General features: G+C 38.4%; 2 protein-coding genes across 2 annotated transcripts; both read right to left on the bottom strand.

Annotated features, from left to right (window-relative positions):
- Nucleotides 1-8,102: 8,102 nt before the first annotated feature.
- On the bottom strand, nt 8,103-10,177 carry LOC131311567 (7-deoxyloganetin glucosyltransferase-like). The gene is made up of 2 exons (XM_058339060.1): nt 9,534-10,177; nt 8,103-9,279 (listed from the first exon to the last, which is right to left on the bottom strand). The coding sequence occupies exons 1-2, from the start codon at nt 10,063-10,065 to the stop codon at nt 8,330-8,332; spliced, it is 1,482 nt and encodes a 493-aa protein (XP_058195043.1). The 5' UTR covers nt 10,066-10,177; the 3' UTR covers nt 8,103-8,329.
- A 1,853-nt stretch (nt 10,178-12,030) lies between these two features.
- Nucleotides 12,031-14,040, bottom strand: LOC131310841 (7-deoxyloganetin glucosyltransferase-like). Its single transcript, XM_058338072.1, has 2 exons — nt 13,449-14,040; nt 12,031-13,116 (listed from the first exon to the last, which is right to left on the bottom strand). The coding sequence occupies exons 1-2, from the start codon at nt 13,957-13,959 to the stop codon at nt 12,170-12,172; spliced, it is 1,458 nt and encodes a 485-aa protein (XP_058194055.1). The 5' UTR covers nt 13,960-14,040; the 3' UTR covers nt 12,031-12,169.
- Between the last annotated feature and the right edge of the window lie 257 nt (nt 14,041-14,297).

The following is a 14,297-nucleotide window of genomic DNA, read 5'->3' as shown; positions in this document are numbered from 1 at the left end:
AGGCACCATGTACTCAAGCATTTGATATGAGTACTAATCTCATTAATTACAACTAATCAACAATGTTGACTAGTTACTATTTTTTTCCTTTCTTTCATACTTACTAGTTACTTGGCTTACGTTGAATATAGTTCAACAAAAGAAAACAGCAAAAAATAAGTCTGTGGGCTGCCAATAATATTCAGTGTTCCATGTATTTGAAAACAGAATGTCTGCCAATAATTTTTTTTTTGTACGCTACGTTTTTTTGTTCTGGTCCCAAAAAAAACAAAAAAAAAATACGTTTTTAAAATTTTTAGCAAAACATGGGCTTAACCATAGTACGTGCGCGAGGTTAGATTTCGGATTTGCACCCCCCTGCGCACGAATAACCCGTGACGCGCACCCGGTTAATTGATTTCCGAATCAATTTTTCCAAATTGCCTTCGGCCACGGCACATTTTCCCGAGCGCGCGAGACCTCTTATTGGGTTCTCATTCACAAGTTCACTAGTGTGCAAAGTCATTTAAAGTGGAAAGAGTTTTGTAACTAAGCTTGAACGAGCCACTAACGAGCTGAGCTGCGAGCCGCTCGCGAGCAGCTCGGTTCGATTGCAGCCCTAAATTTGTTGGTATAAAACCAAATTAGAGTGCATTTTAAACACCCTGATATTGTTTGTTTGTTTTTTGATGGAACAAGGACTGGCTAACAAGAAATTATACATATAGTCTAGGAGTACCGCCATGTTCTATTTAACTAATTAATATCAGGGGAAAAATCGACGACTTATTTATTTCAATCCATCGAAAAAAAATTCTACTTGTTCTTGTTAATTATCGATCGACTTCTCTGATTGCGAATATAATTTGCTTCATTTGCTGAATAAGTGGGTGAACATTACACTTGTTTCTAATTTGTTAGGCTCGTATGGCAATTCGACACAACAGTAATGTTCAAGTGGGTCGTTTGCAAGCGGAGTGGTTGTCAAGTGATAGGCACCATGTACTCAAGGATTTGATATGAGTACTAATCTCATTAATTACAACTAATCAACAATGCTGACTAGTTACTATTTTTTTCCTTTCTTTCATAATTACTAGTTACTTGGCTTACGTTGAATATAGTTCAACAAAAGAAAACAGCCAAAAATGGGTCTGTGGGCTGCCAATAATATTCAGTGTTCCATGTATTTGAAAACAGAATGTCTGCCAATAATTTTTTTTTTTACGCTACGTTTTTTTGTTCTGGTCCCAAAAAAAAACAAAAAAAAAAAACGTTTTTAAAAAGTTTAGCAAAACATGGGCTTAACCATAGTACGTGCGCGAGGCTTAGATCTCGGATTTGCACCCCCCCTGCGCACGAATGACCCGTGACGCGCACCCGGTTAATTGGTTTCCAAATCAGTTTTTCCAAATTGCCTTCGGCCACGGCACATTTTTTCGAGCGCGCGAGACCTCTTATTGGGTTCTCATTCACAAGTTCACTAGTGTGCAAAGTCATTTAAAGTGGAAAAGAGTTTTGTAACTAAGCTTGAACGAGCCACTAACGAGCTGAGCTGCGAGCCGCTCGCGAGCAGCTCGGTTTGATTGCAGCCCTAAATTTGTTGGTATAAAACCAAATTAGAGTGCATTTTAAACACCCTGATATTGTTTGTTTGTTTTTTGATGGAACAAGGACCGGCTAACAAGAAATTATACATATAGTCTAGGAGTACCGCCAAGTTCTATTTAACTAATTAATATCAGGGGAAAAATCGACGACTTATTTATTTCAATCCATCGAAAAAAAATTCTACTTGTTCTTGTTATCGATCGACTTCTCTGATTGAATTTTTTTCGAATATAATTTGCTTCATTTGCTGAATAAGTGGGTGAACATTACACTTGTTTCTAATTTGTTAGGCTCGTATGGCAATTCGACACAACAGTAATGTTCAAGTGGGTCGTTTGCAAGCGGAGTGGTTGTCAAGTGATAGGCACCATGTACTCAAGCATTTGATATGAGTACTAATCTCATTAATTACAACTAATCAACAATGCTGACTAGTTACTATTTTTTTCCTTTCTTTCATAATTACTAGTTACTTGGCTTACGTTGAATATAGTTCAACAAAAGAAAACAGCCAAAAATAGGTCTGTGGGCTGCCAATAATATTCAGTGTTCCATGTATTTGAAAACAGAATGTCTGCCAATAAATTTTTTTTTTACGCTACGTATTTTTGTTCTGGTCCCAAAAAAACCAAAAAAAAAAAACGTTTTTAAAAAGTTTAGCAAAACATGGACTTAACCATAGTACGTGCGCGAGGCTTAGATCTCGGATTTGCACCCCCCCTGCGCACGAATAACCCGTGACGCGCACCCGGTTAATTGGTTTCCGAATCAGTTTTTCCAAATTGCCTTCGGCCACGGCACATTTTTCCGAGCGCGCGAGACCTCTTATTGGGTTCTCATTCACAAGTTCACTAGTGTGCAAAGTCATTTAAAGTGGAAAAGAGTTTTGTAACTAAGCTTGAACGAGCCACTAACGAGCTGAGCTACGAGCTGCTCGCGAGCAGCTCGGTTCGATTGCAGCCCTAAATTTGTTGGTATAAAACCAAATTAGAGTGCATTTTAAACACCCTGATATTGTTTGTTTGTTTTTTGATGGAACAAGGACCGGCTAACAAGAAATTATACATATAGTCTAGGAGTACCGCCATGTTCTATTTAACTAATTAATATCAGGGGAAAAATCGACGACTTATTTATTTCAATCCATCGAAAAAAAATTCTACTTGTTCTTGTTATCGATCGACTTCTCTGATTGAATTTTTTTCAAATATAATTTGCTTCATTTGCTGAATAAGTGGGTGAACATTACACTTGTTTCTAATTTGTTAGGCTCGTATGGCAATTCGACACAACAGTAATGTTCAAGTGGGTCGTTTGCAAGCGGAGTGGTTGTCAAGTGATAGGCACCATGTACTCAAGGATTTGATATGAGTACTAATCTCATTAATTACAACTAATCAACAATGCTGACTAGTTACTATTTTTTTCCTTTCTTTCATAATTACTAGTTACTTGGCTTACGTTGAATATAGTTCAACAAAAGAAAACAGCCAAAAATAGGTCTGTGGGCTGCCAATAATATTCAGTGTTCCATGTATTTGAAAACAGGATGTCTGCCAATAATTTTTTTTTTTACGCTACGTTTTTTTGTTCTGGTCCCAAAAAAAACAAAAATAAAAAAACGTTTTTAAAAATTTTATCAAAATATGGGCTTAACCATAGTACGTGCGCGAGGCTTAGATTTCGGATTTGCACCCCCCTTGCGCATGAATAACCTGTGACGCGCACCCGGTTAATTGGTTTCCGAATCAGTTTTTCCAAATTGCCTTCAGCCACGGCACATTTTCCCGTGCGCGCGAGACCTTTTATTGGTTTCTCATTCACAAGTTCACTAGTGTGCAAAGTCATTTAAAGTGGAAAAGAGTTTTGTAACTAAGCAATGTGGGATTAGAGAATCTCTAGTGGAGATATTTTATGATGAATTGTATGATATGGGGGATTTTTTTGAATTATAATTATATATAATTGTTATATATATTGTAGTTGCGGTAAATCCGAAACGGTACCCAGTACCTGACCGGTACCGGTACGTACCGAACTAGTAGGAAAATCGGTACCTTGTCCGAAACGGTATTCAGAACTATGGTCCACACAGAAAAGTCATGTACAAATTGTGCACAAATTTTGTTGTGGGATCTACCATGAGTCCCATACAAGCAATCCGAGCCGTTCATTAAATATACAATATTTTTTCGAGAGTTCTCGCTAAAAAATCTGCTCAATCCGATACTTTTAGGTGCTCGATACAATTCATTGAACTTTTCTTCATCCTGAAGTATGAATGAAAAGTAATGAAAAGTTAGATGATTGGATTGAACACTTATAGGTATCAGATTAAGCTGATATTTAGCGAGGACTCCTAAAAAATATTTTACATTTAATGAACGATTCGAATTGTTTGTGTGGGTGGGTTCCACAATAAAATCTGTGCACAATCTGTGCACAACTTGTCTGTGTGGGTAGTAGTTCTTATTTGAAAACGATGATTTAAAAAAAAATTGAAAACCGGAAGTTTATGTCTATTTACTTTATTTTTTCTTTTCTTTCATAGGTTACTAGGTTATTTATTTTTTAATAAAGTAATTTCAAGCTAAAAAATAATGGACTTACTGAAATTTAAAAATATATAATATGGATCTTATTTAAAAGATCTCGATGAGATCTTTAATACGGTGTAAAAAAAAATCAAATAATTATTTTTTATTTACATTATTTTTAAATTTAAAAATATAAAATAAGTACTTATTTTTTTAAAAAGTGTTCTGGAATTTGGTCTAATTGTTTTGAGATTTTCTCTGCCTTAAAGCACGGGCACTGTCAGAAGTGACTCAGAATTGATGCAACCCACACTTTTAAATCATTATACTCAAACCTATTGTGTATATATATTGTGTGTAAAGTCTAATTATCATGAGACTTTACAAGGAATCAAATCCCACATTGTCCGTTTTTTTGAAATACTTTGATTGGATATGATTGCGCTAACCACAAGATTTTCAGATGGCCAGCGAAATTAAATTGATTTGTCAAATTTCTTGCATGACAGAGACTGGGTCCTACCTGACATTGATTTCTTCAATTGTAGAAGGGGAATTTGCATTTCAACGGGAGTTAGAACAAATAATGTCTAACTCATAAAGAAATTTTTACGAAATTGCATAAATATATTCCGGGTACAGTTTGTATTGTACGGGAGGGATCTACATGACCATCTTTGGCCATTGGCTGGGAGGATTTCATAGAAACATGACGGCAACCTCTAGTCTGATGGCGGAATTTTGGGCCTTGCGGGATGGGCTGAGTGAGTCTTGCTAAGGCCGAAAGGGTGAAAAAACTTGAAATTGAGGTGGATGCTTTGGGGGTAGTTCAACTACTATAAATGAGCAAACTGAAACTTATCCAATGGGTAATATATTATTCTTTGATTGCAGGTCTGTCTGATGTCTCTAATGGCGGAGTTTGACACGGTTTCTATCAAACATGTTTTTTGTGAAACAAATTATTGTGCGGATGCATTAGCAAAGGACGCATTGATTTCGGTGGGAGATTTGTAGATCTACCCGTATTTCCCTAGTTGTATTGCTAATCTTTTTTATGCAGATTTGATAGGGGTTGTTTATCCCCGATTTGTAAACTCTATGTAGTTGGTTAATGCATCGCATTTTACCAAAAAAAAAAAAAAAAGTTTTGATCTTTCAGAAAAGAGTTTTGGACCGTTGATTTATTGTCATGGATAGTTCCTCTTCTTTCTTTTTTTTTTTTTTTTTCTGATGAACTTTACCAGGTCTGTATTCTTAATTATAAACCATGCAGTACAAACATCATTGTAGATAGAAACAATTATGTATATTTAATTTCTGGCCACATACCATCACCACCATACAGGCCTGTAATATCATCACGACTTTGAACTCGTGAATTGTGTGTTCGTTGAATCTGATTAGAGCAAAGGAAGATGGATCTTATTTTTATCATCTCATGCATAAAACAATTAGAACAGCAACCAACATAGGAATCCCTCGGTCCGTCCTATTGTGAAATGTTTGACGGGGAGGTGCTCTTGCAATATAACCACCATCTCAAAAGGAACATTCCGTCACCACAATCCCACTAAATCATATCATGCATACTGATCAAAGTCGCGCGTCCTCCCGCAAAACATCTAGTTCATGAGAATTATTACCATAAGCGGCTTCGAACGCGCGACTGCGTGGATAAGGAGGCTAGGGAGCGCTTCACCCCGCATCTTTGCCAACTTGACTTACGTACCACCTCCTCGATCAGTGGTAAAACAAAAAAGGGAAGATGGTGCTTGGTGTGTTAAGGACGCAATGATGCGTCGATAGTTCGGGATGAGAAAAACTTATTTACGGAAGTTTTCGTAAAGAAAATTTACGGAAGTGAATCGCTGCCATCCAAAAGTGATTTGGACAGTTTAGATTTTAATGAAATTTTTTTGGGAAAAAGTTAATTGTGACCGGTCATAATTGAAAACGAATCTCAGCCATTAATTGCGCAAATGGACGACTGAGATTGTGCCGCTCCGTAAACATCCTGTTCACGGAGCGGCCGTGAAAAAATCTATCTTATTGGTGATATTCATGTTTGATTCTTATACTTTACTATAAACATTAATTGGAAGCAAATATAATACTTAGAAAGTGTGCAAACAACTATGCATGACTTATAGGGTGTATTCCACTAACTAAAATAAATACTTTTTTTTTAAAATAACCACTTATCTTTTGAATTAAAAATAATATATTATGAGAGAATTGCATGTCTCGTAAAACGAAAAATAAGTACTAAAAAAATAAAAACCTTAACAAAAACAAGGCCTCAGAGTATGGAAGTATGACTGCAAACTTCAATGGTTGGAATTATTTCCTCATCCCTGAAGACTGCTGAATAATAATAACTACCACCTACTGCATATATTTTTCAATATATATAACACGATGATCCGTTGATGTTTGCAAATGTTAAAATTAATTAACTACGCGACATCTTTCTTCTATCAATCCCAAACCAGCCAAATCATTTATAAGATAAAAAAAACACCCTCCTGTTTATTTCTGTAGAAGAAAATTCAATTTGGTTGTGGAATGTGGATAGCGTGGAAGGATTTTGTACAATAGTAACGTTGCCTTGTGCTCTTGCTCCCGGAGCATCGCAATCATGAGGTGCTTTAGGTCTATCCATCACTCAACATTTTTTATGTGAGGCTCAAGACTAATTGTATGGTTTTCATGTCAATGAATGCTTGGTGAGAAAAGAGCTAGGACAACACGTGGTGGTATCTTAGCTACCTAGAAGTCTAGCAAAAGTTTTAAATAGCGGAAGCAGACAACGTAAGAGTATTGGTAACAATATAACAGTAGCGGGAGTTCCAAATGATACATGGAGGGACGTGAGTGTAGCGGCCGGCCAGTGGCGGACGCATAATTTGTAACTGGCTGGGGTCAAACCACGTGTACATATTGATGATAGCAAGAAATATTTTTCCCAATTATATATCGATACTAGTTTGTGAGGTACGAGGAAGAGACGAGATTGTGTGTACGGGCGTAGAAGCCATTTAAATTTATACACGCAGCCTATATATTTCACGCAAGAGGCCTGCAGTGGCTAATTCCACACACATTTTTTAAAATTAACTTGTAAATGTCATATATATAGAGGGAGTTGTGCACTGGCCCGGACACTCCCTCGGGTCTGCCATTAGCATCATCCGTGAATTTTTAAATATTATTTTTAGCGCCTGAGCAAATGAAGTGGCTGAAGCAGTCGCATATCGGCTGTGAAGCGGGCAAAAAATTAGATACAAAAGATTCACATCAGAAATTGACGATACATGTGTGAAGTTTTTGAAACACATCTAGTGTATGTAACAATATCGGAGGGCTGTAAAACCTCAACGTAATGACATCTCCTCTCTCCTCTACAGACATTTTTAAGTGCTGAGCGGGTATCACGTGGTTTCCGCCCGGAGCATCCGGGCAGTCCATTTCGATTTTGGACGGTTCGAATTTGGAGAGAGAAAAAGGAGAGAGAGTGTTTCAATCTGAGCCGTCCAATACACTTTGGATGATTCAGATGTGCTCATTCGGGCACCACATCAGCCGGGTGACGTGGTACCCACCCAGCACTAAAAAATTTCTCCTACTGCTCCGAGCACCCACGAACTCCTGTCACCTTTAGTGATCAACTTCGGCGATTATTTCTGATCACCAAATTTTCAAATGTACGCACAATTTAGTAATCAGATTATATTACCAAACACTTTCAAGATGCATAATTTATTTTTCATACATACACCAAACATTACAAGTTTTCTAAAATCCAAAAAATATGCATTGTTCACTTTATTACTCTACTCAAAAAATATTTCTATCATTACTTTTAATTCTCTCTTACTTTTCTATCATTATTCTTATTTCTCACTCTATCTCTCTCCAATCATTACTCTTATTTCTCTCTCCAATCATTACTCTTATTTCTCTCTCCATTCATTATCTAAAAACACTACTCAAAGTCTTAAATCACAAACCAATCCAAACAAAGCAGAATCACAAACTAGAATCCACCAAAACAATCAGCACCGAAACACCCCCAAAGATGTACAACAGCATCCCCTTCAAGCAATAATTCTATGTAAAATACATAACATCTAGTTCTATAATTTCCCACTGAAAACAGAGGTATACCTCGGAGTACTGAGAACAGCTGCAGATTGTAGCTAGCCTCCCATTGGATCTAACAATTTCTTCACCAGCAAGTTCAAATTCAAAGCGGATGACCCATCTGAACAAGTAGCCTTCTCTGCCAATCCCCTCCACTCCATTGCCTTGCTCTTCATTTTCTTCCCCTTTTCACCTCCCATAAGCTCTCTCACAACTTTCTCCACTTCATCCCTATTCGCATCGCCACCGATCTCTAACCCAACCTCCCATTCAGTACAAGCATATCTGCAAATCGTCTGCTGATCGGCAAAAAACGGCCAACAGATCATCGGCACTCCTGCCGATAAGCTCTCAATAGTCGAATTCCACCCACAATGCGTCACAAAACCCCCAACTGACGGATGGTTCAAGACTTCCTCTTGTGGGCACCACGCTACTATTAAACCTCTTTCTTCGATTTCTGCAGACAATTCAGGCGGCAAAAATACAGAGTCTGATTCATCCGTACCCTTTACCAAATCAGGCCTAATTATCCACAAAAAGTGGTGGTGGCTATTCACAAGTCCCCAACCAAGTTCTTCCAGTTGTTTCGAGGTTACTGACGCTATGCTACCAAAATTCACGTAAATTATGGATCCGGGTTCTTTGGAATCAAGCCATTTGAGACACTCGGATTCTTCTTTCCATAGATTGTATCCGATGGACTCCGACTCGTCTTTCTTTGATATGTGATTCAAAAGTAATTGAAGCGGGCCTATGGAATAGACAAATGGGAAGATGGATGCTAAAGCGTTCAATAAATCCTGCTCCAACGCCTCAAACGTATGAAGAATGATAGCTGATGCTTTGGAAGACCTCTCGGCTGCTTCGATGCAGAATTCAAAAGTTTTATCGTTTGGCTCTGTAGTTTGAATATAGCTTGGCAGATCTTTCAAACGAATATCTTTCATTCCTGGAATCCAATCGATGATAGTGTCTAGGTACCCATTCGTTACATAGCTTGCATCTACGCGCACGAATAAGATATGAGCACAGAAACATGTAATTTTCATCTCAATCACAGAGTAATGTTTTGTTATTCTTTGTTCGTTTCAACCAAAAGACATTTTTTAGGTTCTGAATTTCTTTTCTTTTGATTTTTCCCTCAGAAGAATCATTCTTGAGGGAATTTTTCTTTTGCCGAGATAAACCGAGTGTTTAGTTTTGTACAAGTATGCATAGTTCTACACGAACTGGAGTATTTAGAAAAGAGAATCATACCTTTTAGTGGAGTAAGACCTTTTTCGAGTAAATTACGAAACTGATAAAAGCCCATGAAACCACAAGCAGACAGAGTGAAGAACATTACGACCGGGATACCGAGCTCTTCACCGGCCTCAGCGGTGATGAAACTCATAAACCCATCAGAGACAATACAAGTAACCGGAGGCGCCACACCGGGCAATGAGGCAGCCGCTGTACTTGTGTCATTCAACATGGCAAGAAGTTTGAGAAGCGGCGGTATCATGTTCTTACTAACGGGATATTGGGAGGGTTTAGTATTGTCCGAAAGAGGAAGCCCGTCGGAAATCGTTTCGAATCGGAAACGGGGCAAGCCATCGAGAGCATTGGGTCCTCTAACTCTGAGTAAGCGTTGGTGGTTGTACTCTGTGTTGACAAAGGTTATGTGGAAGCCTTTACGGTGGAGGAGCTTTGCTAGTTTCAACATCGCTTTCATATGGCTTTGAGCTGGGAGTGGTATACAAACCACATGAGGCTTATCACCATTATTCAGTACTTCCATATCAGACATCCCTCCGATGTTTGTTTGAGACGACTATATCTTTCAAGATCACTTCTTCTCTTTTTTGATAACTCAGGGTGTCTTTACATGCAACCCGACAAATCCCTGAGGACCCAATACCCAATTCCACCTTCACTAGCGGGGAGTTCAATTAAGGGAAATGACGGTCCAGGACGTGTTTTGATAATTAATATCCGCCAAGGACAAACTAAGAACATTTGTTAATATTGAAAATGTCCTTGGCGGGTATTAATTATCAAAACACGTCCTGGGCCGGCATTTTCCCTTCAATTAAACAAATCCAGTGTTGGTCGCGGGCCAGCATTCTGTCCACGCGGGTCGAACCGTGACGCTTGAGGCCTGCTACGCCTTTAGTATACGGAAATAGAGTTGCACCTTTACTTTACCATTACCAATTTTGGTAAGATGGTAAGCGTTTGATCCTAACATAGTGATTGATATCATTTCCAATGTAGCCTCTTTTTGGATTTACCATCGTGCAGTTTTTTTACCAATATGTCATCGCGGGGTGTGAATTATGAATTTTTTAAAGTGTGGCTGTAATGGGCTCCGCTCTGATACTATGTGAAAACTTAACTTTATTTCCAACTCAAAGCTAATTGGCAATGAGTGGAGAGGTTCCAAATGTTATTAAGTGCACCCATTTCACTCTCAAACAATGTGGAATTATAATTCCTTAACCAGATGAATCTTTTTTATTTTATTTAAATGAAAATAAGAAAAAGTTAGAGTAAGGCGTAGTTGTGGATCTCAACAGATAAGCTTATCTGAAGAGACTTTGGTCCTACATCTTTTGTAAGTACTCAAATCTGTGGTGAATAATGGATACTGATGGTATTTCAATAATAGACCTATAATTGTGATGTGCAATAGGATCTAAACCAAGCAAACCACAAGCACACGCACACAAATTTTGAGGAAAACTCCGATTTATTCACAAACGTAACAAACCATGAAAAACCTCACCGGTCTAAGTTTTACAGAGTCTCACACACTCTCACTCAGACTACACAGATTTTACAGATACAAATAAACCAAATCCAAGGCTGGTCTTATAGACCCAAGCTATGGAACTGTTTGCATGTCAAGGGAGACAAAGGCGCAGCTCTAGCCATTTCTCCATGGCTGCTAAAGTCTTCTCTGGAGGCTGAGGTGAAAGCCCACTTGGGTGCAATGGCTGCTGAAAGTGAGAGGATGGAGCCACAAGGGCCTCCCAAGTCAACAATAATTTCAAGGGAGACCTTTGGGAAAATAACTCAACTGAGGGTCCATTCGGATTCGGATTCGGATGAGTCATTTGGTTTATTTATTTTGTCTTTATTAAAAAATTTGAATTTGTTAGTTTTTTTGTCGACTTTTGAGGATTATTGTTTTGTCATGACGAAAGGAATCTAAAAAGTAAAAAATTATGATCAAAATATAATTTTTTTGAATAAAGACGAAAATAAGCCAATAAGCCAATTTTTTCATCTTTATTAAAAAATAGATTTCTATCGTAATTTTTTATTTTTTAGATTCCTCTCATCATGACAAAACAATAATTTCCAAAAAATCGACGAAAAACTAACAAATGTGAAAAAATTTGAATAAGGACAAAAAATAAGCCAAATGACTTTTGTAGCCAAATGAGACCTGAATGATTGTTACTAGTTGTTTAATCCAAGCTAATAGATATTGGCTCTCATAATTCAAGCTTGCTTTACACTCCAAAAAAAAACCAAAAAAACTAAAAATATACAGCTCCACAACCCCTCATTAACTTTGGATTTAATCTCCACTTCAATTGTAAAAGGTTTTGATCAACCACTATTTCAACATTAACAAGTACTCCCTCCGTCCCTAAATAAATGTTAGATGTGTAAATCTCAACCTTTAAAAAGATTGCATTTTTTTCGTAAAAAAATGAACGCAAAAAAGATTTGTAAGAGAATTCAAGGAGCGCTTTCCTAAGCGTAAACAAAGAGCCCATCTGGGCAAGGGCAAATCCAATTAAACATTCTCCAATTTTTTCCAAAAATTCATCACACATACATTGAATTTAGCACGATTTCACACCTAAAACCAGGGGTGCTTTGGTCAGAAAATTGTACCATTAGCCTCCCGTAGAGTCTAACACTTTCTTCACCAACATGTTTAAATCCAAAGAGGATGACCCATCTGAACCAGTAGCCTTCTGTGCCAGTTCCCTCCACCCCATAGCCTTTTCCTTCATTTTCTTCCCCTTCTCTCCTCCCATTACCTCACTAACAACCTTCTCCACTTCATCTCTCTTCACATCACCACCAATCTCCATCCCCACCTCCCATTCAGTGCAAATGTATCTGCAATTCGTCTGTTGATCACCAAAGCACGGCCAACAGATCATCGGCACTCCAGCCGACAAGCTCTCAATAGTCGAATTCCACCCGCCATGCATCATAAATGCCCCCACGGATCGGTGGTTTAGGACTTCCTCTTGTGGGCACCATGCTACTATTAGACCTCTTTCTTTTGTTTTCATAGCCAATTCAGGCGGCAGAAATACAGAGTCCGAATCATCATCCATTACTAAATCAGGCCTAATAATCCATAAAAAGTTGTGGCAGCTATTCACAATTCCCCAGCCAAGCTCTTCCAATTGTTTTTGGGTTATCACCGCCATGCTACCGAAGTTCACATAAATAACGGATTCGGGTTCTTTGGATTCGAGCCAGTTCAGACACTCGAATTCCTCTTTCCATAGATTGTATCCAATAGAATTTGATTTGTCGTAAGCTAATATCTGATTCAAAAGTAACTGAAGAGGTCCAATGGAATAGACAAAGGGGAACATGGACGTTAGAGCGTTCAATAGACCAGGCTCCAACTCTGCGTAAGTCTGGAGAACAATTGCTGAAGCTTTTGATGACTTTTCCATTGATTCCATGCAATACTTAAAAATGATATCATCGGGATCCATAGTTCTAATAAAGCTTGGCAAATCTTTTAGACGAATATCTTTCATTCCTGGAATCCAATCGATAATGGTATCCAAGTACCCATTTGTTAGGTAGCTTGCATCTGCACAGACAAATAATATCATTTAGGAAACATGTGATTTTCATTACAGGCGAAAAATACAAAATTATTTTTGGGTGTTTAGCGTGACAAAAATTATTCTCAACGGGAAACGTTTTCTTCTGTCAATAGAAAATGGATAGATTTTGGTTGAAAACATTTTCCACACGCTACTACCATGTCAGCACCACAAACACTTGAGGTACAACCACCATCAATAACCCGACGCCATCCCTTCCGTAGCCCTTTACGCCGTCATTTTAAGGGTAGCATACCAGTGAAATAAAGACAGCATCACTGAGTAAGCCTAATCTTATACACTTAAAAAAACATACCTTTCAGTGGGGTAAGTCCTCTTTCCAGTAGATTACGAAACTGATAAAAGCCCATGAATCCACAAGCAGACAGAGTGAAGAACACTACGACAGGAATACCTAGCTCTTCGCCAGCTGTGATGGTGAAACTCATAAACCCATCAGAGACAATACAAGTGACCGGCGGCACATCCAAAGCACTAGTATCATTGAGATTGGAAACAAGGCTCAGGAACAGCTCCAGCGCGTTTTCTCTAATGGATTCACAAAGAGAAGGAATGTCTTGGGTGGAATTGGCATCAGAAGGGGGCAACCCATCCGGAATCGTTTCGAATCTGAAATCTGGCAAGCCGTCGAGAGAGTTCGGTCCTCTAGCTTCGAGTAAGCGTCGGTGGTTGTACTCTGTGTTGACAAAGGTTATGTGAAAGCCATTATGGTGGAGGAGCTTTGCTAGTTTTAACATTGCTTTCACATGGCTTTGAGCTGGAAATGGTATACAAACGACATGAGGTTTGTCACCCTTCCCTGTCATATCCAATCGATCCCTCTGTGTTTCTTTTGAGGAAGGTGCGCAACCGCCTACGCAGTAAGTATGGGAAAACCAGAGTTCGGGAGATATGACTGATCTATGTGACTATTATGTAGGACTGCAAAACCAACCAAATTGCTACTCTAATAAATAGATAAAAACACCCACTTGTGTTTTGTTTAAGTAGTCGAATGGTTCGTGGATCGCGTTGCAGGCTTTTTTTGTAATAGTTGTCGCTCTCATTCGAAAAATTAAGTAGTGTTCACTTTCCACAATCCGTGGTGTTTCAGGACCTCCACCACTACACATTTGTATGGAGCTTAAAACTAATTGTATGGGTC

This window comes from Rhododendron vialii, chromosome 12a (assembly GCF_030253575.1).
Source record: "Rhododendron vialii isolate Sample 1 chromosome 12a, ASM3025357v1".
In the NCBI taxonomy this organism is placed as follows: domain Eukaryota; kingdom Viridiplantae; phylum Streptophyta; class Magnoliopsida; order Ericales; family Ericaceae; genus Rhododendron; species Rhododendron vialii.
The sequence above is the reverse complement of the archived record's forward strand: the minus strand, read 5'-3'. Positions and strand labels throughout refer to the sequence as shown.

What these genes read in the sequence shown, in the direction of transcription:
- LOC131310841 (XM_058338072.1), bottom strand. Translation starts at nt 13,959, where the DNA reads ATGACAGGGAAGGGTGACAAACCTCATGTCGTTTGTATACCATTTCCA. An exon ending in AGGACTTACCCCACTGAAAG is followed by an intron (nt 13,117 to 13,448) that starts GTATGTTTTTTT and finishes TTGTCTGTGCAG; the next exon opens with ATGCAAGCTACCTAACAAAT.
- LOC131311567 (XM_058339060.1), bottom strand. Translation starts at nt 10,065, where the DNA reads ATGTCTGATATGGAAGTACTGAATAATGGTGATAAGCCTCATGTGGTT. An exon ending in AGGTCTTACTCCACTAAAAG is followed by an intron (nt 9,280 to 9,533) that starts GTATGATTCTCT and finishes TCGTGCGCGTAG; the next exon opens with ATGCAAGCTATGTAACGAAT.